The sequence below is a fragment of the Hibiscus syriacus genome, unplaced genomic scaffold (genome assembly GCF_006381635.1).
Source record: "Hibiscus syriacus cultivar Baekdansim isolate YM2019G1 unplaced genomic scaffold, ASM638163v2 tig00117048_pilon, whole genome shotgun sequence".
NCBI lineage: Eukaryota > Viridiplantae > Streptophyta > Magnoliopsida > Malvales > Malvaceae > Hibiscus > Hibiscus syriacus.
Window position 1 is genome coordinate 4,277,323 of NW_024063538.1, and position 27,303 is coordinate 4,304,625.

Genomic DNA, 27,303 nt, shown 5'->3' on the forward strand with positions numbered 1-27,303 from the left:
ACTGTTAGAGAGATATCATTTATATTGAAAATCAATTTTGACCAAAATTCATTATGATGAACTAAAAATTAAGAAAAATCATTAAAATTTTAAAATGCTCATCATAAAACTTTTTCAACATACATGAGATGAAAACAAAACATAGTCATTTAAGATCAACTCATGCATGCTTAAAACTAAATGAGCAACCAAATAATCAAAATCAAAAGCATTTAAGCTTAGAGGTTCTCAATTCCTTTTCAAGTATGGCTAGAGCATTTGAATATCTTCACTTTGATCACAATTGCTCCCACACACCTACAAGAGACATTTAAGTAGATTTTGGTATCCAAATTACTTTAGATCCTTGAATATTAGTTTCAATGTCCCTTGTTCCCTTTGAAACCCATACTTGTCTAATTTTAAAAAAATTTCTTTTCTTTATGGGACAAGTATGTTCCAAATGACCATAAAAATGACAATGTGAGCATTTTGTCAATTTTAAATAAATTGAGTTGTTTTGAGAAATTAATTCTTTTTCTTTTGTTAAGCTCTCATGCTTAACTTTTAAATCAAAATTTCCCTTTTCTAAATCATTGATTTTGACTTTTGAAAACTCTACATCATATTTTCAAAATTTCATTTGATTTTCAAAATCAATTTTAGTTTTCAAAACCAAATCATTTTCAACTTTAAGTTTTGAAATTAATTTCTTATATTTGGAATTCATGGTCTCAAATTCCAAATAAAACTCATTATAAGCATCTTGTAACTCACCAAAAGAATGTGAATTTAAATTATTTGAGTTAGAAGATACCATTGAATCTCCTTCGATGGCCATGAAGCATAGGTTGGCTACTTCATCTTCATCATTGGAGTCATCTTCATCACTCCAAGCCGCCACAAATGCCTTTTTCTTTGATAATGCCTTTTTCTTTGATAATCCCTTCTTCTTTAGGAGAGGGCATTCATACTTGACATGCCCCGTTCTTTGACAATTGAAGCACACCAGATTACCATTCTTCTTGGCTTATTCATGCTTCACTTCCTTGGAAGACATGAATCTCTTAAACTTTTTGAAGAGCTTGGCCATCTATTCTTCTTTATCGTCTTCATCCATCTCTTCACTAGAATCTTGATAGCTCTCATTGGTAGACTTGAAGGCAATGCCTACCTCATTCTTATTGTTTTGCTTCATTTCATCTTATTCCCCTTCCTTCACCATCAACTCATGAGCAATAAGAGAACCAATCAGCTCGTCGAGAGTGAAAGACTTTAGGTCTCTAGCTTCAATCCTTGTCGTCTTCTTCAATTGCCAAGACTTTAGAAGAGAGTAGATCATATTCCTCACAAGCTTCTCATTGGAGATTATTTCTCCAAATCCCTTGAGACCATTGACAATCACATAAAATCTATCCATCATAACTTTGATGTCTTCATCGGGTTTAATCTTGAAATTCTCGTAGCTATGGTTGAGAAGACTTATCTTGGTTTCCCTCACTTCATCGGTTCCTTCATGAGTGACTTGGAGCTTATCTCATATCTCCTTGGTATTGGAACAAGAGGAGACTCTTCCCTATTCATATAGGCCTAATGTACAATAGAGAATGTGCATAGCCTTAGCATTGAGTTGGAACTTGTTCTTCTCTTTATCACTCCAATCATCCATCTCGCTGATTGGAATGGTGTAGCCTTTCATGATAGAGTTCCAGACTCCTAGATCGTTAGCTTGAATAAAGAGCATCATCATATTCTTCCAATAGGCATAATTTGCTCCATTGAAGTATGGTGGTTTGTTGACCGGTTGTGAATCTTTAATGTAGTAGGCACCGGAGGTTGAAACTATTTCTTTGTCGGTTGCGTCAGGAATTAGTAGAGCTTCTTCGAGGATTGTCTCAAGGTGGTTAAACCTTCTAATGAGTCAAACTCTGATACCAATTGTTAGGATTTGAAGAGGCTTAATTTGAACAACCGAAAGAGTTGTAAAGGGGGTGAATAGATAAAATTGAATTTAGGGAGTAAGGAGAGCAAAAGATAGAATAATTTGGCAAAAGGATTTAAAGTGGTTCGACAAATCAACCAAGTCTACATCCACTACCTTAGCTCCTCACTAAGGATTTTCTAACAAATTCACTAATTTGTTATTTCTTTTTCAAGGATAAAGAGATAACCTTTACAACTCTCTATCATTTTAATTGGATAAGATAGAACCAATCCCCTTTTATGAAAGATAAAAAAAGTAAACAATAAAACCTCTCACAAATTTAGCTCACACAAACACAATATTTACAAGAGAAATGAAAATATGAATGAAAAACTCTTCTCTTGTGTTTGATTGCTTGGATAGGTGTTTCTAACCCTTCTTCAAGTGTCCTCAACTTTTTTTTATATGTTGGAATGTTGTTGTGACCGTTTCTAGCCGTTGGAGGTGTTTTTGGTGTCGTTAGGGATCAATTTTCGTGCAAAATAAAAATGCCCAAAACAAAGGGTATCAGTACTCCTAAAGGGAGTATCGATACTACCTTTGTTATATTTAAATCAACTAGTCGTTACTTGCCATTGGGGCCTGATGGTATCGATACTATGCTCATGGTATCGATACTACTATGTAGAGTAGTAACGGTACCCTTTGGGTATCTGTACCATTTTTGCATTATGGAATTTGAGCAATGTTGGTAGTATCGGTACTACCTAGTGAGTATCGATACTTCTCTTACTTTTGGTATCAGTACCATATGAACAGTATCAGTATTGTTCATGAGGTATCAATACTGTAAGAACAATATTGATACTACTTGTCCAGAAAAACGTTTTGTGCTCAATTCCACTTTTAAATGGACTTTGAATTATTTTTGAAAACTTTGAATAAATTCAATTCAAGTCCAAAAATATTTTGCTTTAATTGTTATATCAAAATATAGTTCAACAATATTTATTCTTTTATTAAAAAAATTAAATACATTGGAGATTATTATATTCAAATGATCGTTTTGGTCGATAACTTTTTAGAAACTATAAAGTAAACTATTATAAAATCATCATTAAATTTTACTAAGCTATTATAAGATAGTCACTAAATTTTATTATAGTGTTGTTAAAATATCATTAAATTTATTAAAGTTCTACAATTATTATAATATCATAATAATCACCTTATAATAATTATTTTATAATTTTTAATAATTACAATAATCACTTGAATCGGCCTTTCTAATTTACTTTTTTCCTAAAATATTTAAACTTTTTTTTTATTTTACGTATTTAGTAGTACTTTTCAAGCAGATATTTTGTTTGTAACATTGAGGTTGAACTAGGGCCAGCCCAATACATGTGTCAGATGAGCCTTAGCCCAGGGTAGATGTGCACATTTGTCGGATTTCAATCCGATCCGGATCGGTTTTTATCCGATCCGGTTTTTTCCCATAGAAAAAAAACCGGTTTATAAAATAACCGGTTCGGTTTCTAACCGGTTTGGAGGGCCGGATATCATAACCGGTGTAACCGGTTTCGGTTTTAAAAAAACCGGTTTTTTTAAAAAACCGGTTTTAAAAAAACCGATTTTAATATTCCAGATTGCTCATAGGGAACCGATTCCCCCCAAGGGGGTACCGATTCCTCACTGAATGGTTTGGCTCCGAGATTTCCAGAATGCTCGGAGGGAACCGATTCTCCCATAGGGGGTACCGATTCCCCCCTATTCAACGGTCGAAATATTTGAATTTTACACTTAGAGAACCGATTCCCTATGAGAGGAAACCGATTCCCTATGAGAGGAAACCGATTCCCTATGAGAGGGTACCGATTCCCCCACGCTCCAAGCATTTTTATTAAATGTTTTCACACTTAAACGGCTATATTATCTTCATTAATTATCACTAACGTTTAGAAGTGATTCAAGGTGTATTTAAGCAAGCTTAGAAGCCATTGATCAAAGACAAGAAACATCAAGCAACTAGAATCAAGAGAGAATCAAAGAGAAAGCATCAAACCTCAAGTTCGATAAATTCAAATACTTAATTGAAATACTTAATTAACTCAACATAATTGAAATACTTAAATACTTCCAAGTTTGATAAATTCAAATACTTAAAAACTTCCAAGTTCGATAAATTCAAATACTTAAAAAATTCAAGTTCGATAATTGAAACAAAGTTTACGATAATTGAAATAAAGTTATAAAATAAACTACATTGCCATCTCTTCTTCATCATCTTCGCCTTCTTCGTTTGGAGGGGATATTCCAAGTTCGACTTCTTCAATGTGTAAGTTTGCTTCCAAATCGGCATCAATTGCATCTTCTAGGGTGGTGATATGTTGCTTACGAGCCGCTCCATCCAAATAATCCTTTAAACAAATGCATACTTCCACCGACTCGGGACTTAGTCTTGATCTCCGTTACGATATAACCCTGCCACTAACAGAAAAAGCGGATTCCGAAGCTACCGTAGAAGCTTGGACGGTTAGTAAATCACGGGCCATGGCGGCTAGAATCGGAAATTGTGCTTCCTTTTCTTTCCACCAAGCCAAAATATCCAAACTTTCAAACTCTTCAAATGTCATTTTTGATAGAAAATCGCATGACATGTAATTTCCCAACTCGCTACTTGGGGTGGTAGTACGTGATCGTTTGGATTGGGAATTTACAAGAGTGTTAAAAAGATTCAAATTTATGTTACTTGGACGTCTACTAGATGATTCCGCATTCATTCTCATTTGATCGTGTATTACACTACTTGATCCGTATTTAGTTAAATAAATTGCAAACATGTCTCGAAAACATTTGTTAAAATAATTTATTTGGTTTTGGACAAAGTTGGGTTCATCATCGGTTAGATTAAAAGCAAACACAATTTGTTCAATTAGTGTTTCAACCCCACCAACATTTAACGTTGGGTTTAAAGCGGCGGCACAAGTAAAAATGGGGGGAATCTCCTTAAAATATTTTAAAAGTTTTTCCTTCATTGCAAAGCCAATTTCTTGAAAAACTTCGGTTTCAAATTCAAAGTCATTTAGTCGGGTAGCCAACAAAAATATTTGATTAAGAACCAACGGGCTAGTAGGGTAATAAACACCGGATAAAAAAGTTGTTGCATTTTTAAAAACCTCAAGCAAATCGGTTATTTTGGCTATAGTTTCCCAACTCGAATCCGGATAAATGTTTGGGACATGACCCCTCTCGAAAAGCCGATCGTGAAATGTTTGCAATGTTTCCCTTTGCCTTAAGGCAGTATGCATCATCATCCAAGTTGAGTTCCAACGAGTTGGACAATCCAAATTAGGACCCAAAGCTTTTTTATTAACGGACTTACAAAATCGTTTATAATCATTTAGTCTTTTGTTGTTGTTACAAAGAACCGATTTTATCATTGTTTTAAATTCTAATCTAATCGGCTCAATAACCTCCAAACCGGCTTGCACGGATAAATTAATTATGTGTGCAACGCAACGGGTATGGAAAAACGCACCGTCTAAAATCGGTGAAAGTAATATTTTCAATCTTGGAACTGTGTTTGTATTATTCGATGCATTATCAAAGGATATAGAAAAAACTTTATTTTCTAATTTATAAAGACAAATTACCCTTTTTAAAAGTGTAAATAAATTAGCACCGGTATGCGGCTCACCGAATAATTCAAACGCGATTGTTCTTTTCATCATTTGCCAATTATCTTGATCTAACCAATGTGACGTAACGGCTAAAAAAGAATTTTCGGTATTATGAGGGGAACTCCAAACGTCACATGTAAGCGACACACCATAACAGTGTTCTTGGAATCCTAAAATCATTTTTTCCCTCGCCGTACGCCACATTTTTATATCATCTCTTCTAAGGGTAGTACGAATTACTTGAGTATAACGTGGTTGCATTAGTTGTTGAATTGTTGTCATGAAATCTTCATCATCAAAGTGGTCGAACGGCAATGCTTTTGTAATCACGAACTTTGTAAACGCTTCTCGTAATTTTTCGTTGTCGTAAACAAAAACACCACCTTGCGGTGTAAGATTCGATTGACTAGGATCCGATCTTGAGCGAAGTGTCTTGCATGATTTTGTCAAATGGTTCTTCAACGTTGTGTTTCCTTCCGATGTAAGAAACTTTAGACAAAGTTTACAACGCGCCCTCCTCGAGCCATTTGACATCTCACATAAATCGTAGTGATCCCAAATGTCTTTGTTTCGAGTGTGTTCGATCACTCTCACGACTTCAAGGTTTCCCCCGACGGAAGATTCAGCCGTGTTACTCATGATGAACAAAAAATTACAAAATAAGATTTGAGAGATGTTTAAGTGTTGTGTAATAAGATTTGAGAAATTTGTAATCAACCAAATACATCCCCAACCTATTTATACATGTTTAGGGTGGTAAAATGGTAATTTTTTAAAGAAAAAAACGGTCAAAAACGGTCACAAAATCCCCCCCAACGGCTATATTAACGGCTAGTTTTTTAAACTCAGACCGGTTTTTTTTTTTCCGGATAAAAACCGGTTTTTTAATCGATTTTTTTCAAACCGGTTTTTTATCCGGTAAAAAAATCGGTCGAGGTTTTTTTCTCCAAACCGGTTAAAATAACCGGTTTAAAAAAATCCGATCCGGTTAAAAAAAATCGGTTTTTCCCAAATCCGGTTTCGGATATTTTTTTCGCAAAATCGGATATTCGGATTTTTTGTGTACCCCTAGCCCAGGGCAACATGTTTGAGGGGCATCAATTTATAAGCACTTATAGTGTATATATATATTTGATCCAAAAAAAATTAGCCCAAAGCCCTGTGAAGCAAGTTGCCAGCGCCGCACACCAGCTCAAGCCAAGCCTGTCGTCATCACTAAATTTGCAAGCAGTAACCCAAATCATCAAAATTCAATATCTACCAAAGCATCCCCAAAGTTAAGAAAGAAAATACAACCTAAATCCCTAAATTTTTGGGATTTCAATTCACCAAATAACGAAGAAAAATCAACAAGAGGACAAGCATGATTCGATGGAAAAAATAGAAAAGGGGAATCATTTCGAGCACAAAAAAGGGGGAAGAAAGAGGATTTGAAAAAACCATTCGGACCATTAGCAAGCGAAATACACAAAAAGGGAGTGAGCAAAGGCAACCATTCGATTAAAAATCCTCATCCTATTCGAAACACTAGTAACAGAGAGGGGAGGGTTTATTTTTTCTTTGAAAGGAAAACAATTGTAATATTAGGGGGCTTCTTTTCGAATGAAAAACGTTTGGTAACAATAAAAAACGCAGTTGTATTTGCGAGAATTCAACAATAAAAATAAAAGATCATTTACAAAAGTATGGATTTTCCTTAAACAATAAAAATAAAAGATCATTTACAAAGGTATGGATTTTCCTTAAATAATACCATGCAACCATTTTCTGTTTTTTATTGTTTTCGAATCAAAATAAAAAAGTAAAATAGTGTTAGATGTTTACCGAGGTTATTTCAGTCATTGGAGTCCAAGACCGAAGCTTTGGATTTCTTTCAAGAGGCTGGCGTGAGTTAAAGCCCTTAAGGCGTGAGTTGAAGCCCTTAAGGCGTTCGATCGGGGAAGACGAAGTGAGTGGAGAGAAGGGAGAGGGGCGAGTTTAATTTAGGTTTAGTATATTTAGTTGCAGCGTCTGTAGGAAGCTATGGGGCTTATTTGGCCGATGATTCTGGTTACAGATGCGTCAATCATCCATGCAAATGTTATCAAGTAGTGTCTAATACAAAACCAATTTTGTTGCTTTTAGGCTGTCTTCCCCAATCTCTTCTCTTTTTGTGTAAATGAAAATCATTATATTTAGTACATATTTACATGTCTCCATTTTTTTACTGTTATATTTAGGTTTAGTATATTTAGGTTTTATAATAATTTTTTGGGTAAATTAAATTTGTCACTGAAGTCGAAAGGTAAATTAGTATTGATATTGTTTGATTATAATTTCTATTACATTTTTGTTTAAAAAAATGATTTATATTTTATCTATTATACGGTACAAGTATAAGAATATAAAATTATTATTTCGCCTATAACATTAAAATTGATTGGACCGCCCTGATTGAACAACTGCCAACCCTCGTGAAATTGTAACCGTTCCTTCCGCTTTGCAGCAAAGGAACATCCTTTTTCACAGTTAAGTCGACACTGGCCCTTCAGTCTTCATTCATCACCAGATCTCCATAGCCACAGACCTCTCTGTCTTCTCCTATCCTCTCCTCCATTTTTTCCATTGGAGGAACACAGAGAGAAGAAGAGAAGAGAGAATCCAAATTACCCTTTTGTTCATTCTCCTCTTCTTTCTTCTATTCCTCTGAATTCTCTTCCTTTAAGTTCATGATATCAGTGTTTTTCAACGAGAGAGTCCGTTGCTTTGTTTGAACTTTGAAGCTAAACACTAAAATGTCTGAACAAAGTTCACCGGTTGTTGGCAAAAAAGATGTGGTTTTTATCGGTTCGGGTATAAAGATCGAATGTTGTTTTCCAAATAAAATGGTTTCTTTCAAACCACAAGGGTGTTTTGCAAGTGTGAATGAAGCTGGGATTGGGTTTGTTATCTCACCAAGCCCTCCAATTGAGCACTGCGAAGCTTCACTATGCAAGTTTCCATGCACGATTCGTTCCACATCTGGTGTTGGATGATGAATTTGAAGTTGCCGAGAGGTTAGTGGAAGAAAGGAAGGAGAGAGAGAGGAAGAAGAAGAAGAAGAAGGGTGGGTTTAAGTTGAGGATTAAGATTGAGAACGAGTTACTAAGGCGGCTACTGAGTGGTGCTGTTGCCGGTGCGGTTTCAAGGACCGCAGTGGCCCCATTGGAGACCATAAAGACTCATTTGATGGTGGGGAATTCTGCGAATTCTATGGCCCAAGTGTTTGATAAGATCACCATGGCAGAGGGTTGGAAAGGCCAGTTTAGAGGCAATTTTGTCAATGTCATTCGTGTGGCTCCGAGCAAGGCGATTGAGGTCTTTGGTTTAGCCACTTTCATTTCTTATGCTTAAGGACTCTGTTAAATTGTTCACCATGGCAGTGAATTGCTTCTGTTGTCTTTGTATGAACTCTTAGCTTGAATCGAATCGTTTTCGCAGTTGTTCGAATACGAGACGGTAAAAAAAAAAAGTTGACACCTGAACACAGGGAACAGCCCAAACTCCCTCTTCCCGCGTCGTTCATCGCCGGTGCGGCTGCCGGAGTTAGCTCGATGTTGTTGACATACCCTCTGGAGATGCTCAAAACTCGTTTAACCGTCAATGTAAGCATGAACTTTGGGTGAAGAAAGAGCTAATGAGCAGGGTTTTAATAGTGTTTGCGGTCATATTTCGGTCGCATCGTTTTTATCACGATTGCGGATATAACAGATATCATTACGATCATTATGGATATCACGGTCATGATTTTTTTTAATATCGTACAACTTACCCTAAAATGACTAAATTAAATATAATTAAAATAAAATTATAAAATTTAAATTGTATAAATTTAAATTACTGAAATTAAGACTAAATTAAATAAAAATTAAATTTTACATTTAAACTAAGGATTAAATTATAAATTCAAAAAATGAGAGGATCTCAAATTAAAATATCCTTTAAAATTATATTTTAAAAATTATTAAAAATAAATAAATCTCCTTTTTCCCAACCTTTCTCCCTCCTCTCCCCCGATTTTTCTAGTTCTATCAAGGGTTGTTGTCGGCTTCGAACATTAACGCAAACAAAAATCATTGACACTGTTCACTTCTTCTTTTCTTTTCTTCAGTTTTTTGGATCTGTTTTGTTTTTTTTTTTATTTCCAAGCTTAATTTTCATTTTTTGAGATTCTCCAGATTGAACAAAGAGCAAGTAGTCAAAGGTAAGTTTTTCCCTCTCCCCTCCTCCCATTCCTCCTCCTTCCTCCTTCTCCATCATTGTCTGAAACAAAAATAGTTCTGGCCTTCTGCCTCTCCCTTTCTCCTTCCCCATCATTGTCTGAAAAAAAATACGTCACGGTTGAATAACGGTTGTTGCATTCTGTTATCAGCGTAATCGTCTAATTCTCATTAAATTGCAGGTGCAATCGACCGAAATTAATATGAATCCGTGACCCACTATAAAAATCGGTTTCGAACGGTCGCTATCACATTTTCGGAACGCTATTTGATAACCCGCTAATGAGCTTAATTTCATGTGATGTAAGCTTTGTTCTGATTTCAGGAAGATTACAACAAACTACTCGACGCCATCGTAAAAACCGTTCGAGCGGAAGGGCCTGGAGGACTCTACAGAGGCCTTACTCCGAGTCTGATCGGAGTGGTTCCTTATGCTGCCTCTAATTATTTCGCTTATGATACATTAAGAAACGCTTACAAGAGAGCTTTTAAGAAAGAGGAGATTGGGAATGTTATGACACTTTTAATAGGATCAGCAGCCGGTGCGATCTCGAGTACCGCAACTTTCCCGCTCGAGGCGGCTCGGAAGCAGAGATGCAGGCTGGCGCTATTAACGGAAGGCATTGCCGCAACATGATCGATGCTTTGACGAGCATAGTCAAGAAAGAGGGAATCACAGGGCTTTATAGAGGCTTGGGTCCAAGCTGGCATGAAATTGGTCCCTGCAGCTGGGATTTCATTCATGTGCTATGAGGCATGCAAGAGGATATTATCAGAGGAGAGCGAAGAAACTCCATTATCGATATGCTCGAAAAGCCGGATTCCTTCGAGCAAGGGGTCTGTACTTATAGATTTTTAGCACCTTGTGCAATTATTTCTATAATTGCCCCCGAAGTAGAGCTTGTCGCCGAGCTCGGTTTCCAACGTCTTCTAGCGTTGCATTAGTTTCTTAACCCAGTTCACTTCATTCCATTTTAGTTTTTTTTTTTTAATTAATCACAGGAATTTGATCTATTGATCAACTAATTTAGATTGAGTATTGCAAAGACGATGGCAACCCTCCCAACCCATTTCACTCTATTCGCAAAGAGTTCGAACTTCTAATCTTACTTAAAGTATATATTGCCTCATTCTACTAGACCAATTAGTTGTTAATACATTTTAGGTTCTTTTAATATTATTTTTTTGCATCAAATACCCTTCGGGGGTTTAGGTTACTCAATTATTAATTTGATTATAAATAGATTTTATTTCCTAAACATTACAATTTAATTATTTAATTAAAATAATATAATAAATGAATTATTTTATAGTTAAAATTGGAATGAACATCTATTTTATCTAGTATAATAATTGTTTTAATCCTTAAAACTTATATATTATATTATTTTGGTTCTATTTCAAAATAATTTAGTAGATTTAATCATTTGTATTTAAATTTTTTATCATTTAATCGGTTTTTATTATTAAAATATAGCAACAAATTATTGTAAAATATTTTTCTACTAGAAAAATAATAAGAAAGTAATTTAACAACTTGAGAATAATAACACGCAATTTAAGAGAATAAAGATTAAACAGATAAAATTTTTAAGTATAAAGAATTAAAATTATTAAATTGGAATTAAGTTGAGAAAATATATAAATTTTATAAATTAAATTATTATTATATCATATCACATTATTATTTTAATCTAATATTTAACAATTAATTATTCGTATATAACAATATTTTAATTTGTTGATTAACCTTTAATTTTTAGAAAATGTCTCGTTTATTATTATTATTATTATTATTATTATTACTTGAAATAGTCTATGATGATTAAGATAATATCTGTTTAAATTTATTTTAATTATTGACAATACACAATCTAAAATACAACAACTTAAACTCATGATTTTTAAAGAAAATAATAATTCTTTTAACCTCCGAGATTATTTGACATGTCCATGTTTTGTTTATAATTAAACTAATGATAAAATGGTTTGAGGTATATTTTATCCTTTATTTTTCAACATTCACACTGCAGATGCATGTACATCCTAAGGTAGACACGTGTCCATCTTAAAATAAGAATTTATTTATATTAGTTGTTTATTTTATTGAAGGTGTCTGTCGGAACCGTCTTTCGGTTGGGCCCCTGAATTGGGCTTCGACTTGGATTAAATGCCTTAAGAGTCGCCACCGATCATTTTAAAAAAATATTTAGGCTGATCGGACACCATCTTACCTTATCCACGTATTACCGAAAATGTGTCGGGTTCAAGAGTCGGTTACAGTCAAGGAAGGATTAGCACCCTTGAACTGCCCTTTCGGTACCAATTAATTTATCGGTCGTCTTTAATTGCGAAAATTTAAATTTAAATTTAAATTTAAAATATTCGATTCGAATTAACTTACCTTGGATTGGTTGGGAATTTCTCTAAAAAGGGATCGAAAATGTTAGTCAATGAATAATAAATGTTAAATAAATCAAAGAAAAATGTAGAGATAATAATAAAAAAATAATCATTAAATCAAAAAAATAAATAGAAAAATAGAGAGAAAAAAATAAAAATAAACCGATGAAATAAAATAAAATAAAATAAAATAAATAAGATAAATGAATAATAATAATAATGCTAAAAAATAAAAAATAAAAATATATAGTAATAATAAAAGGGACTAAATTGAAATAAAATCAAATTTGAGGGTCAATTTCATTGTAAATCGAAGAAAGAAAGAATTTCAGGGGCAAAATAAAATGTATAAAACATAAGGGGGACCAAACTCATAATTATTCCAAAAAATGTGGGACACGCGTGTGAGATTACAAGATGGGGATGACTAAACTTGACATTACCCCACTTTGGCTTGAAAACACGAGAATAAGGGAGCCAAAACGACGTAGTTTTGATTCTTATATTTAAGCTCCCATAACACCCCCAAATTCCTCATTCTTCTTTATTCTCCACTTTCCCCCTCTCTCTCCTATAACAGTTGTATCTGCAAAAAGAAGTTTTTCCAAATTGAAAGGCTTAATAGGTTAGCATTGATAGCAACTGAGAGTAATATTTTGGAGAAAATTGACTATGAAGATTTGGTTGACGATTTTGCTTGAGTGTTTGGAGGATGCTATTTTTTAAATAAAATATCACGATTATAGAGTTATTTTGTGATATTATCTTAGTTTCATGTTTAATTTTTTTTATTTTATAAGAAACAATAGTAATATGATAAATTCTTATATTTTATAATTTCGTTTTATTATGAAATATTTTAGACCTCATTTTAAAAAATAATACATGGCCTCCACATCTTTTTGGGATGGCTTAGTTACTGTAAGATTATGTCACACCATCATTAAAAAAAATCATATCAGTAATTTTGTTAATTTTTTAACTACAAGATATTAAATTAAAATTAAAATTAAACATTAAGTATGGTTAAAAGAAGTTTAGGTACTAGAACTAAATTAAAAAATATAATTTAAGTGTTATATGTGTAGTTTACCCTATTAACTATCGTATTTTAGGGAAGAAGTTACTATTATACCTTTGAGGTAACAAAAGGCAAAAGCTCCTTCGGGGATTTCCTTGTTAGATATGTTCCCAAACACATGTTACAACTGGACACGTGTGATCCCATGGCATGCGACAAGGATTTTAATGGTTGGATATTGTCAATAAAGACCTCTTTTCTTTTTACTTTTTTTTTTAATCTGGGTTCCAAACAAAAATGTATTTTCATTTAGAGTCTTTTATTTTATTTTTGAGGGAATAATTAGTTTTATAATTTGGGAAAAAAACACGTGTAAGTATCATATAATGGAGAAACACGTAAAATTCGTATTATTTTATTAATCTTATCTTGTCTTTGGTTTTGGATTTTTGAGATTCATCGATGATGACAACATGACTAAAGCGACTGCTTCCTACACAAACTTTCAATAGCCGATGGATTCACTTTAGTGAATTGCCAAAACTGTCCAGCTTCCCTATCGAATTGCTCAAATTTGGATGATTTTAGAGGGGGCTTGTCCTATCGAGGTGATCAAATGTAAAACTTTTTTTTTTGGTAAATTGCATCTTATATATTCAAAGTGTTTTAATATCGAAATGATTATCGACGGATAAATAAACATGATCAAAAAATAAAAAAATATCAAATTTTATGTGGAAAACTCAAAAAGAAAAAATCAATAGCAATTGAGAAGAATTCCATTAATATAAAAGAAGAAAAAATACAGGAGAATATTAGAGAAAGAAAAGCATGATATCTAACCATTGACTCTTATTATCTATTTATTTAAATAAATACTTGATTACAAAAGAAAAATAAATAAAGTAGAAATATACTTTAATAAAGTTATCTACTTTACATCAAACTATGATTATTACTTTCTTAAATTAAATATTAATTAATTCGTGTTACTTTTAATTCAAATTAAACTCTAACAAATATCTACCTTGACGTGGATTTAAAAAGTGTGAAGGTTTCGGGACAAAACACTCGAATTTAATGAGGCACTAGAACTCAACATAAAATAACTTTTCACTTCAACAAACAAGTTCTCTATCTCTTCCATAACACCCCTAAAAGGGGTTATCTTTAGTAACCCACATCGATCAAATCCAAGTTTTTTCTAAAATTTCATTAATCGGATTTTTTTCTCTATAACGTTAACTAATCAAACTTTTTTCAAAAATAATTAATCGAATAGAATAAATTTTAGTTAATTAATCAGTTACTCGAATTAACCAAAATTTATAAATATATATATATATATATATATATGTTATATATTAAACATTTTATATTTTTGATTAATTCGGTTAAAATCGAAGTTTAAACACTCTTAAGACTAAGTAATATATAAATAATATATATATATATATATATATATATATATATATATATTAATATTTAATAATTTTGATTAATTCGATTAACCAAATAATTTCAAATCGAATTAACTGATAATCGAAGTTTAAAACAATCAATAATTGTTAACCGACGATTCTAAAATTAATCGACTGATTAAACAAAAAAACTTTGATTTGATCAATTAAATCGATTTTAACCGAAGTTTAAACACCCCTAATCATACATACAGAGATTCATCTAATATCCACATCAGTCTAGCCAACTAACTCTCTAATGAAAAAGATTTTCCGTAGACTCCAACCCAAGGACATAGTGAATTCCATGGTTCGAAGATGTATAAATATTTTTGTTAAAATATGTATCTAAAGTAAATCATATTTTTTATCTGGATATCTAAAGTATTTTTAATTAATAACACGTGTCAATTTTTAGGAATTTAGATGAAAAATATGATATATTTTAGTTACTTATTTTAACAAAAAAGACTTCATATATCTAGATGAAAAATATGACAATGTTAGGTGTTTACTTTTATAAAATAATAATTTATGTACTTAGGTGGAAAATTAAATACTTTAAGTACCTATTATTAAATTAAGCCAATTACAATTATAGGAGGACCATACTCGTCTTTTCCCTTGAATTCCATCATTTTCCAAAATTTCAAAAATTATTCCCACTTTACCCTATATTAAAATATCCTTCCCCGAAAGTCTCGTCGCTTTCGAGTTCTGTCCAAACTTGTTTGATATATGCTCTAAGCATTGCACGCCAATGGGAGCAACCGACAACATCTGGACCGCCATGGAACCAAACCGAGCCAAGCAAAGCGTCAACGGCGTTTCAACCATCGACGATTGAATCCCTCACTCTAATCTCTCGGTTGATGCCGCTCTTTCTTTTCCCCTCATGGTCCCTCGCGTCATGTTCGTCTTTCTTTTCTCTTCTTTGTTTCTTGTTTTTTTTTTTCTCTCTCGTTTCGACCGCTTAGCTTGTTATAGGCTTTGATTCTCATTTGAAAACATCGGATCTTCGATATTTGCTTCGTTATGTTTAAGTTAATTACCAGCAGCTCAAACGCCCCGGAAATTCCATTTTTTCTTTTTTACATTTTTCTCGGTTTATACGTCTTTGCAGCGCGTTGTGTAAGGATCTGTTTCCGAAATGGGCGAATTATAACGAGTCCTGCTTCTCCTTCGAAACTGTATCAGGCGGCATCACGAATCTTCGTGAGCACTTTGCTTTTTGATGTTTGTTATATTGTTTTATGGAAACTTTTGCTCTCTCTGGATTAGCGAGCTAAGTTGATTTGTAGTACTCATATTTATTGGATCGGATTTTCATACTTAATTTACAGTTCTTGCGTTTTAAATTGGAAAAAAAGGAAAAAAGAATGGTCCGTTTTCCGATCTGCAAAACCAGAGTTTGGTTGCCTTTTGTGTTTATTTTTTACATTTATAGTTTCTTGTTCGGTTTGCTGTTTTTTGATCCATTTTGTGGCTGATGATTCACTAATCATGAACAATTTAATGCAGAGCTAAAGGTTCTGTGAAGGAAGAAAATAAAGAAAATATGCCTGTAACAGTTGATTATATGGACCTAACACAGATTATGTCATCAACCGGGAACGTGAGTTGACAGTATTTTCCGATGCTTTTTGTTACTTATTATTTGTATAAAATTTTCCTTTTAGAGCATTGCAATTTTAGTTCATGGATTTTGGTAGGTATAATATAAAGTGCTAAAACATTGCTTAAAAATTTACGCGAAACTTGTCAGTGTTGTGTTTCCTAGCTCTAAACTCTGAATCTTCTCTGGAAGTGTTTTGGTGAACTAAGGTGTCAATGACTTCATGGATATGTAGTCTGTTCTAGCAAAGGAATTGTTTATTTGTGAGTTTTTTTGATATATCTTGCTTGCATGCATTTAGTAGGGTGGGCCACCAGGGATATGCTAACAATTTCAGGTACAATGGGAATTCAAAAGATGGTTGTACGTCTTTTGGTGTTCTTCGAACTAAATTATTGCTAGTTATGATGGTTCATCCAGCCTCTTTTTTTTTTTGGTGCCATCGATGCCTTTCTGTTTGATGACCTTTTCATTTCATTCTAAATTTGGTGCCAAATTGCTTGGGATATTTGGAAATGGGATGGTTCAATCTTTTATAAATGCACGTACCTTAACTCCATCAGGTAAGCATGAGAGGTCTACTATGGGAGTAGGCATTGCACATGAAGTTGTGTTCTTTAGACATCGGTTATTGGGGAGGGTTTATGCCTGTAAGCATCTTGGTTTCATGTTCTATGCTGGCAACATCAGTAACAAAGTTATCTGCCTCTTGAACCTTTTATGGTCCTATTTATTTCATGACTATCATCAATCTTTGGCCTAGATGCCACAATTAATTAGTTTATGAGGCAGTGACTTCTGTGGCAACTAATTTCTTCCATTAATACTGACAGTTGTTGTACTTGAACTGCCAGTGTTATTGTTGGGCCTGCTAGCTGTGTACTAATATACTTTTTACCTATTTTCCCCCTTGCCAGACATGAGAAAGCCAAAGCCAAAGCTGGCTTCTGAAATTGCTAAGCAACTTTGAAGATTCCATCAAGTGGAAATTGCAGGTTTTAAAGAACCTCAACTATGGGTTGATCTCGTTAAGTTCTTTGAGAAAGGTTTGAGAACTGACTTCTTTTACATATTTCCATAAAAAAAATGAAAATGGACAGTCTTCTGGTTGCAGTGGCTCCGATATTTGTCTTCTTTGTTTTGTTTATCTTCAACTTTTGGCTTTTTGGAGAGCATATCTTGTCTGGAGTTTTGATTGCTTATGTCTGCTTTTGCCAATTGTCATTAGCAACGTTGGGGCTGGGCTCATTTAGTTTCTCTTAAGATTATTACCTAGCAGCATTCGAAGAATATGAATATCTAACCCATGAAGCCTTCCTTTGCAGCATGTTCTCTCCAGTTTGAAGATACTGATAAACAGAAGATATACGAGACAATTTCGTTCAAGGAAGTGCATAGGGAAGCTACACAGCTTAAGGTAAGATCTCTTTTTATGGTTGGTTGATTCATCTGTTGCTGACGAAGGGAAGGTGCTATTTATCTCTGATTATATGTTTTGATTCAACCTCAACAAGTTTATCTGTTTATGAGTGTCTCTTGATGATGGACCAGGAATTGACTGGCCTTCTCAATGCTCCAGTGGTGTTTGCTCACAATGATTTACTTTCTCAGAATTTGATGCTAAATGATGAACAAGGTGTGCCCGAGCTTACAATTTTGAGTTTGTTCACTCTTCCAGCCTGGCATCTTTCTTCTCGTCCTGTTCATACTCAAAGAAGGTCCATATGTGATATTCATGTTTAGGTTGTATCTATTTGCAGTAGACACAATTTGCATTCTATATGTGCTGAACTCTCTCCCCTATCTATCTCATGACATGCGTAGGCTGATGTTGGTGGCACATGCACATGCACATGCACACTTTTGCACTCATAGTTCAAGATGAGTCCAGTGTCCTTATCCTAGCATATTTCCATATTGTTAATATTGGGTTTAGTTTTTGCTCTTTGTACAATCAATAGATAAGCATATTATCAGTAGCAACAAGTGAACCAACACTGCTGGTTAGGCATAACATAAACGATATCTACAAACTATAGCATAATGGTTCTTAAAGATAGAACATTATGGGGTGGTAGATATGACAATGTCAAGTTGTAAACGGGAATCTTGGTTGGCATTGTCATGGATGTCAATATGGGTGCAGTGCAATGTCTTTATCCAAAGAAATTTCCAGTTGTTGATATTGGGTTTGATTGTGTCACTCTAGAGAGAATATATGTAATGAAAACTGAACCAACACTGCTGGTTAGACATATGAAGGAATAAGAATATCTGTAAACTATTGCATAGTAGTTCTTAAAAAACAAAACACCAATGCATGAAGAATTGAGAATATTCCAATGCCAGTACGAGATCTAGTGGGTATTTAGGCTGTTAGCAATGTGTAAATCACTAAATCCTGCAAAAATGTAATAATAGGTTTTACCAGATTTTTCTTAAAGATAAGGCCTATGGATCAACATAAGTATGTGTAATATGCCTCGGATATGTTTGCCACATTCTTCAGAGCATGCAAGAATCGAAGGGGGAGAAAAAAAATGAAGAGAAAGAAATTCATCCATGGGTGGGCATTTTCATATCTTATTACTTGAAACTGCATCAGTTGTGCACTAGTCAGCATCCAAGAAATAGTCTATTTTTATCTAATACGAAATACACCCTCAAAACAAGTGCAAAGTAATGTGTGGTATGGCACACATTCAAGGATGTACTATTTGACCATACCTTTATCCCCGTAAGAAGTTTATTATTAATGTTATTGCTTACCAGAAAGTTAGAAACACTGGGTTGTCACCATGATAAACAAATAGGAACAGGACGTCTCACGAAACCAGTAACCTAAGACGGAAGAATGTGGTATTGAGTTGGTGCCTAACTATTGGATGGAACTTAAGAATATTGTTTCAATTTTTGTGTGCTGACTTAATTATTAGTGTTGTTGATGTGCAGAAAAGCCCTACATCATAGACTTTGAGTACGGGTCTTACAACTACAGAGGGTTTGACATCGGAAATTACTTCAATGAATATGCAGGCTATGACTGTGACTATAGCTTGTATGTTTCTTCTATATTTTGTGCACTGCGATTCTCCATGTTTTCTTGTGCAACAATGATGAATTCTTGAATAGATTGGCGCTTACCTACTGATTATCGAATGTGGCGTCAATGCACAGGTATCCCAGTAAAGATGAACAATGTCAAATTTTCAGTCATTACTTGCAACCTGAAAAACCATACGAGATAAGGGTATCTCACTATCTCTTAGTTATTTTTACATGTTTTCTTTGTTGTGCGTGTTCTGTTAGAATATTCTTTATTATATTAGAAAGGTCTTAGAACCATAGTAACTTTGTTATCAGAAAGCGTGCAGATAACTTCGTGTTTGTGATTTAAGACTTCAAACTATGAAACACAAATTGAATATTGCTATAAATCGATCTTGTTTACGTATTTTCCTTTAAAGAGTCTTTCGTACTTACGGATATAGTTAGATTTTATAACTTGTTGTATTTTATGTTTCGAATTTGAAAAATCTATACACTAAAGCTCCTTCTATTAACAACAGGTATCAGAAAACGATCTTGAAGCTCTCTATGTGGAGGCAAATACATTCATGTTAGCTTCACATATATTTTGGCCATTATGGGCGATAATCCAGGTATCTTCATTCCCCAACTATGCCTGTTCTTCTCATTCCCCAGAAACCATGACATTCTTCTTGAGTCATTTTTCCCCCTTCTAATAATAGGCAAGGATGTCTCCGATCGATTTCGATTATATCGAGTATTTCTTCTCACGGTACAATGAATACAAGAAGCAGAAGGAGATTCCCTTGCAAAATCTCACTGAAGAGCATAAGATTCTTAGCGTTTCCCATGAGTAGTCGACTTCTATACGTCATAGCTTTATATGTCGAGCATTTCGATTCCTTCTGTGCTAGTGATCTTGTATAATATATTCTCTCTGTGACTTGTAAGGTTTAACAGATTGGAAGAATAGAGCAATTTCAGGTGACCATACTAGATATATCCTTCCGTCTTTCATGATCACTTCGGATTTCACCGCAGTTAACAGATTGGATCAAAGGTGTTTTGTTAGCTGGTAATCGACTCCACGTTGCATATTGAAACAGAAAACACCATTAATACCACTTCGTAAATAAACGACCCCGTCAATTTCAATGGCACACTCCATCCTGAACTTGTTTTCCAGGACTCGGATCCTGAAAGTGAATGATACTGTAATAAGAATGCAATGTTGAACGTCCGAATGTAGAACTGCAAAAATGTTGGATTAGAGAAATCCTTCGACTTAAAGTTGCTTTTCATCATAAGATCCCATCAGCTGTTGAATTCCACTCATCCTTGGATTATAAGATCCTTTCCGATCATGAACTTCCATTTTTTCTAGTGACCGACTCCAAATCTATACTTTTTTCCTTTACGTAAAAGAAATGGAATAATGCATATGCAAAGGAAAGAAGAGCAACAATGAAATGTGTAAACAAATCTTACATGTACAACCCAATATGGAATCATGCTTGGCATAAAATAGAAAAGCAAAGATGAACAAAAATCAGAAGTTCACTCGCTGTATGTGATTGGATTCTAATGAGAAATATACTCAAATTGTCCCATCCCCACTCATCACATGCTCATATGAACAAGTTCAATACAAGAGGACATTTTTCTATGCTTGTACCTCTCTATGACATAGCCTCGAATCTTTTACGAAAATTCACCTCATGAAGGTATAATGCTTATTCTCACTTAAAGGAGACAAAACTCGTACAATATATTAATATAAGAATTAATCGTATATAAAAGCTTATTTCCTTGAGTCGTTTTCAAAATCTGAAATCCACATTCTTCATATTAAACTAGATATGATGGATCGTCTATAATTGGATTCAAGATTTTTGAAGATCTATTTTAAAAAAGACAATAGTAGAGTCGAAATTGGATTCAAGATTCTATGCTTGAAAAAAGGTTAAAACACTCCCATAATTCTAACATAATTGACAACTTATTTAAAACATATGACGTCTCATTTTTAAAATAAATGAAACACAGAAAAGATATTAGTAACAATAATTATAATAAATAATGATAATGTATAAAAGAAACAGGTAAATAAACTGTCAACCCATCACTGTTTTTTCAATACATGTACATATTTATATACACGTATGCAACATCGTTCATCGGCACACCAACGGGGAGAAACTGTCAAGAGAAGCTAAGGCAGAATCCTAAAAAAATAAACACTTCCCAGCCAATGCCTGATGCTTCCAACTATCTGTTTAGATTCTATCTTCATGTATGTCAGTACTGTGTTTTTGTACCGGAATGCTTAGTCTACACGGAAAGAATCGTTTTGTGGCCTCAATGTCTCGATCATGATATGAGGGTATAGAACTAGGCCAGCCATAACGAGTGTGGACTATACGAGAAAAAGAAAGGAACATTAAACTGTTTCCAAAGGTCTTACATCGGTAAAGTGAAAACAACAAAATAAATGCCATGAACTGTACCATAAGAGGAAGGGTCAAGAAACCCCAAATAGGCCACAACGCAAAGCAAAGCCTGTGTGAAAAAAAGGTTAGAAAAATTTGAATGAATTCATAGATGCAACAATGAATCAATGAAGAAATAACATGACCGTTTTCCTTGCAAGCAAAACGAGACAAGTCCGAGCAAGGTAAGAAATGGCAAAGCAATGATGCATAAGAATTCCCACTTTTCGTCGAACCTTCTTACACTCCACAATAACATACTTGTATAAAAGAAGAGGGCAACATCCAATCCAATTCCAATTAAGCCAAGGTACAAAGGCATTCTGCACAGGAATTAAATGACATGATTATCTTTTATATAAGCTGAATCACACCCATGAACAGTATCTCGATATGGAGCAACGAAAAACGGAAAATGAAGCAAATGTTGCACCTCATAACTAAAAGCAGTATTAGGGCTATTCAAAAGTTAAACTAATCAATTAGTGAATGAATAATGAAAATATTTTTATAAAAAATTTACAGGAAAAAAATAAAAGTTTCACTGATATATTACAGAGGCAATTTATCCAATGCGCGTTAGATAAATTGGAAGGACCCTCAAAACAGTCAGGTTTGATTCACCGCCACAGCAGATATCTGGAAAAATCAAGAGCACGGAACAGGCCTCGGGAGAAACCACAATGTCATCACACAAATTCTCAAGACATAGATAATTTAAGGTTTGTTATTCAAAAGTATAACATGAAATATATACCAGAGTCAACCAATATACAAACTTTCCAATTTTACATAAAAGTTCCAGGAAAAAGAAAGAATAAATGGAAAACTATTCTAATTCAAACAGGGAAAAAATACTACCAGTAAATTTTCCACTGGCAATAACATCATACAAGAAATCATACGGAAAAGTAAACTGCATTTCTTGCAAAAAGTTCAATATTTTTAGATCCCATTTCCTAACAAAGCCCATCAACACCAATACACCATTACATAAGAAAACGATCAGTATCACGGTATCACTTACTTGATAGTACAACTGAATGAGGACTCAGCCGTAACTTTTACAAGGCTATTGACACCACTCAGGACAACTGCATTTTAAATGCAAAGGTTCTCACAGGTAGACTGTTGGTTACTTTAAAGGATGAACTTCACTTTTCTAGCAAGTAACAATTGTTCAACATGTCCATAATCCGGCTAACATGATGTCAATGCTATGTAAAGGTACACAAAATGCATGATTCCTAGTGATTTCAATGAACTTACATTTGGATATCTAATCTCAACAGTTAAAAAGCTATTTATATCATAATCTATATTCCGATCCTGCATCATAAAAGATTGTGCAGTATGATACAAGCAGCACAACTTACAAAGTGATGCTAATAAAATTCAACTGAGCAGAACATGAAAACTAGCTAAATAAAACATATTTGCCACAAGTGTCTGGTATCATATCCATTATGAAGTCCCTGGTTAGAAGTGCCTTACCACATCAAAGAAAAGCACATGGGTTATAACAAATAACAGAAAAACAAGCACACACAATGAACATATGGTGTTTCGATATCAACAATTCATCATATAATGTCAAACAAAAATCATCATCCAGAAGACATAGCTAAGAGTGTTAATATATAATAACGTTAACACATAAAATCACTCTGAATCATGCATTTTATGTACCTTTACATAGCCCTGACATCATGTTAGCCGGATTAGACATAGGAACAAAGTGCAAAGCATCAATTAAGATGGATACTTGAGCTCTGCAACAGCAAATTTAGTTCTACTTTTAAGTCCACCGATTTAGTGATTCAATCAGTTCTCCCATTTCAGCTAAAATATCAAATGAATCCAGAGAACTTAAACTTTTGAACCAACTGAAGCGACAATCAGAGGAACCCTTAATTGTTGTTTTATATTTAACTAATTTAACTGAATTTAATTCTAGTTTTAAATAGCTCCAGGAACTTTGACATTGAAGCAACCAAAACAAAAATAACAATGACCCTTGTGAAAGGGCATTGTAAGTTTTCAGAAGTCATAGAACAGGAAATTAGCATTTATCCAACAGCCAAATAACAACATTCAAGCATCACGAGCACTTAACTGACACCAATATCTCTTACAAATCACACTACAAATACAATATATGACTGCTCTAAGCCACACCAAGTCAAAATTGGATCCACTCAGTTACCTTCTGATTCGCTCATCGTGCCACAACAGATATATCAAATTGGAGTGTCTTTCACCAAAGTAGATTATGAAGATTGCTGAAGCAATCCAGAGCACATTCTCCAGAATCTCAGTCCAAGTTCTATTTCTCAGAGTTTCCGGTGACAGAGGCTGTAACCTAGAACATGCATCATCTTCAAGGTCCTCATTGCCTGATCCATATCCTTGACTATGCCTTTGCCTCATATATCCACCAGCAACTGGTGTCCCACCAGACATTTTTAATCCTTCTCACAAGATTAATCCCCCAAAAATGAAAAAAAAAAAACCATTTAAAGAACTAAAAAAAAACACTTCCTGGAACCGAAGTCCATAAAGAATCTAGTAAACTTCAACCATTAAACCTTACCCCAATGACCAAATCGAAACCCCTTCTTTGAATAAGAAATCTAAGGAATTGGAATCGAAAATTGAAGAAGATTCAAATAAAAATGAAACCCACAGTAGAAATGAAATTGGTGAAGGAACCCAGACGGAAAGTTCCAACTTTTATTGTCTAAAAAAATTCAATAGAAAATCTTGAAAAAGAAGAAGAGTGAGTATTAGAACAAACCCATCAAAAGCACCACAAAATCTCACAAAACCAAAATACAGCTTCAGCTTCAGCTTCCCTCGATAACCACGTTATACTTCTCCTCCATATTATAGTCATCAATATCAGGAACAAAGAAAATGGCGTAATAAATGATATTAAACAAGGATAGTTCAGTCTTTTGGTATTTTCAGTTCGAGCTAGAGAAGAATTTGTTGATAAAATGAGCCGTTTTGCTTTTCTGGGCGACGACGGACGTTAACTGATTCTTTTCTTCTACTTAAAATGACACAATGTGTTGTGTAGGGTTGTAAACGAGTCGAGTCGAGTCGAGTCGAGTTTGAGTATTGTTGAGCTCGACTCGAACTCAAAAACTTTATAGGCAGGCTCGACTCGACTCGAAAACTCGCGAGTTAAAAATTATCAAGCTCAACTTGAACTCGAAATATAATATTGAAACTCGACTCGAATTCGAAAAGACTCAAACTCAAAAAAATTTCAGGAGCTCGATTCGAGCTCGAGCTCGAGACTCGAGCTCGATTTTGAGCTCTATTCAAGCTCGATTTTGAGCTCGATTTAAGCTCGGACTCAAACTCGAATTTTAACCTACAAAATTTTTATATAACATTTAAATTATATAAATAATTTTTCCTTTAATCAACCATCACCAATATATTATAATATGAATGTATGAACTATAAAAAATCTAAAAAAATAAAAATACAATTACAAGAAATTTAGGATAATTAATATAAGATTTGAAGTTTTCTAAAATCATCCTCGACTTGCTTTCTGAAATAGGAGTTCAGTTCGGAAAACTGTGTCCAGACAAAGTGTACACGATCGTTCTTGACCTAGCAGAACACATAATATAAGCTGATAAGCCAGACGGGATAGATAAAGGTATACCAGAAAAGCAATAAGCCTTACCTCTTTTCTAGCCTTTAAAAGTGCTTCATCATCAGAGCAAACCGGGATTGCATGGGATGACTCGGAAGCATATCGCTTGACTATGGAAATATCATCAATGAAAGAGGAGGTCTTGCCACACTCACCCAAAAGAGTAAGGAGCTTTCTGCGCATAAAGAATGGTGGCGAACCAAAATCAGGTCCTAACACAAGAAGCAAAGACATTACAAGAAATTATATGCAAGTTTATACATCAAGACAAAAAAATAACCATATGATGAACCTTCCGCTATAAGTTATATTTGAGTTCTTGATGTAAAAGAACATAGTGTACATATTCCTAGATGCTAAATACCTTGACTCCCGTAAAATATCAAATTTTATCTCGAGATGTTGAAATGTGTGAATGCATAGAAAATAATTACTTGCCATTTCTAATCTTTAACAGAGACAAATCCATAGCAGCTCTTGCATCTTCGATGCTATCATGTCCGGTCTGAAGATGAGAAGCAACTATCAATAATTTATATATGAAATAACTTTTAATGAAACATGATATTACACTATTGCAGTAAATTACTGATTAGTGATGGTCAATGAAGGACAATGAATGAAGAGTCGAAGTAACTCCACTCAACATCTCATATGTTATTCCACTAAACCTGCGTGACCAATATAGAAAATTATGAAGAGGCCTATCGAAAGGAGATAATAAAAAGGGTGTGTGTGTAGAGAGAGAGGGAGAAAGATCTCCGAGTTGGGACAGAAGATATCAAATCTTCTGATCCAAATTCGGGCATAATTTGAAACATGAGAAAATTTTACACAAAAAATAACCAGCATACTCTTGACCAACTAATATTTATACCAATAACATGGCACTAAGAGATTGTAGATAAAAGAAACATAATCTTCATGCATCTGGAAAAATAAAATGTGCAAATTAAAATGCCTTCATCAGTATCCAATTAAAGCTTCTCATCAAGTCTGCAATTCAAGAACAAAATATATTAAGACCCAACTTCAACAGTTAAAATAACATTTACCTTGTGTTATAATCAGTGATGGGGTTTGATGGTTTAACCAATTTGTCTAGTACAACCTGTCAACAAAACAATCATTGCAGCTTCAGCCAATTTATCAAGTAAAAGAGTTGTAACATTTACATGGTGCGGCAACAAGAAGATGGTTCGCTTAAACGTTTTGAATCTAAACCAAGTCAAAGGCATTAAGGAGATAGCTTAAACGTTTACCTTAGTTGTAGTTCATCCCGCTTTGCCTCCTAGCCGTTCGAGCCTCACTGTCAAAATAAGGGGTTTGTTAGTCAAAAATAAGTTCATTCTAAAAAATCTCAATTTTGCAATTCAAAAAATAATATGTTAAACTTTTACATTTTTAATAATATTATTAATAATATTAGCATTTATATGTTGTTTTTTAAATATAAGATAATATCTTCATGTACTTGAGGTTCATACTCGAGTTCAAATTCAAGCTTCTTTATCAAGTTAAATTTGAAATTATTTTGAGTTCGAAGTTCTATAAACTCGAGTCGATTTTAAATCAAGCTTAAAAGTTCAAGTTTTCGAATTTTCAAGCCATATCAAACATCCACATTCAGACAATTGTTTTAACTCTAAATGCAAAAACTGATGTCTCAAAAATTTGTAAATACCCACAACGAGCAAAATTCATCGTTTCTATTTTTGCACCCAAAAGGAAAGTTAAAATAAACAGAGACTTACTCCCACAGTTTACATGAGCTTTGCCTTTGAA

The 27,303-nt window shown here is 33.9% G+C and overlaps 4 protein-coding genes and 2 pseudogenes across 5 annotated transcripts; 4 read left to right on the forward strand and 2 right to left on the reverse strand.

Moving 5' to 3' along the window:
* The first annotated feature begins 8,490 nt into the window (after nt 1-8,490).
* Nucleotides 8,491-9,018, forward strand: LOC120197566 (adenine nucleotide transporter BT1, chloroplastic/mitochondrial-like). Its single transcript, XM_039199056.1, has one exon. The coding sequence runs from the start codon at nt 8,491-8,493 to the stop codon at nt 8,956-8,958; it is 468 nt and encodes a 155-aa protein (XP_039054987.1). The 3' UTR covers nt 8,959-9,018.
* LOC120197567 lies at nt 8,981-10,683 on the forward strand (annotated as a pseudogene).
* A 4,284-nt stretch (nt 10,684-14,967) lies between these two features.
* LOC120197568 lies at nt 14,968-16,323 on the forward strand. The gene is made up of 4 exons (XM_039199057.1): nt 14,968-15,028; nt 15,408-15,620; nt 15,832-15,923; nt 16,230-16,323. The coding sequence occupies exons 1-4, from the start codon at nt 14,968-14,970 to the stop codon at nt 16,233-16,235; spliced, it is 372 nt and encodes a 123-aa protein (XP_039054988.1). The 3' UTR covers nt 16,236-16,323.
* Nucleotides 16,324-16,346: 23 nt separating this feature from the next.
* Nucleotides 16,347-20,344, forward strand: LOC120197740 (annotated as a pseudogene).
* A 1,133-nt stretch (nt 20,345-21,477) lies between these two features.
* Nucleotides 21,478-24,858, reverse strand: LOC120197741. 2 transcript variants are annotated; one of them, XM_039199156.1, is made up of 5 exons: nt 24,640-24,858; nt 24,049-24,313; nt 21,989-22,165; nt 21,861-21,912; nt 21,478-21,769 (listed from the first exon to the last, which is right to left on the reverse strand). In XM_039199156.1, exons 1-5 carry the CDS (start codon nt 24,641-24,643, stop codon nt 21,680-21,682), a joined length of 588 nt encoding a protein of 195 aa, XP_039055087.1. In that variant the 5' UTR covers nt 24,644-24,858; the 3' UTR covers nt 21,478-21,679. The 2 variants fall into 2 exon arrangements, with proteins under 2 accessions (XP_039055087.1, XP_039055088.1); XM_039199157.1 differs by having other exon boundaries at nt 21,683-21,769; nt 22,104-22,165; nt 24,640-24,851.
* A 506-nt stretch (nt 24,859-25,364) lies between these two features.
* On the reverse strand, nt 25,365-26,756 carry LOC120197569 (small RNA degrading nuclease 5-like). The gene is made up of 4 exons (XM_039199058.1): nt 26,630-26,756; nt 25,957-26,040; nt 25,549-25,730; nt 25,365-25,472 (listed from the first exon to the last, which is right to left on the reverse strand). The coding sequence occupies exons 1-4, from the start codon at nt 26,754-26,756 to the stop codon at nt 25,365-25,367; spliced, it is 501 nt and encodes a 166-aa protein (XP_039054989.1).
* Between the last annotated feature and the right edge of the window lie 547 nt (nt 26,757-27,303).

Coding starts and splice junctions, on each gene's coding strand:
- LOC120197741 (XM_039199156.1), bottom strand. Junction 22,166..24,048: donor CACGATGAGCGAATCAGAAG/GTAACTGAGTGG, acceptor ATTCCTGTGCAG/AATGCCTTTGTACCTTGGCT. Junction 21,913..21,988: donor TTTTGCTTGCAAGGAAAACG/GTCATGTTATTT, acceptor TTTTTCACACAG/GCTTTGCTTTGCGTTGTGGC.
- LOC120197568 (XM_039199057.1), top strand. CDS start 14,968: ATGAAAAAGATTTTCCGTAGACTCCAACCCAAGGACATAGTGAATTCC. Junction 15,029..15,407: donor GAATTCCATGGTTCGAAGAT/GTATAAATATTT, acceptor CTTCCCCGAAAG/TCTCGTCGCTTTCGAGTTCT. Junction 15,621..15,831: donor CTCATGGTCCCTCGCGTCAT/GTTCGTCTTTCT, acceptor ACGTCTTTGCAG/CGCGTTGTGTAAGGATCTGT.
- LOC120197566 (XM_039199056.1), top strand. CDS start 8,491: ATGAAGCTGGGATTGGGTTTGTTATCTCACCAAGCCCTCCAATTGAGC.
- LOC120197569 (XM_039199058.1), bottom strand. CDS start 26,756: ATGCCTTTGACTTGGTTTAGATTCAAAACGTTTAAGCGAACCATCTTC. Junction 25,731..25,956: donor TCTGTTAAAGATTAGAAATG/GCAAGTAATTAT, acceptor TTCTTGTGTTAG/GACCTGATTTTGGTTCGCCA. Junction 25,473..25,548: donor TTTTAAAGGCTAGAAAAGAG/GTAAGGCTTATT, acceptor GTGTTCTGCTAG/GTCAAGAACGATCGTGTACA.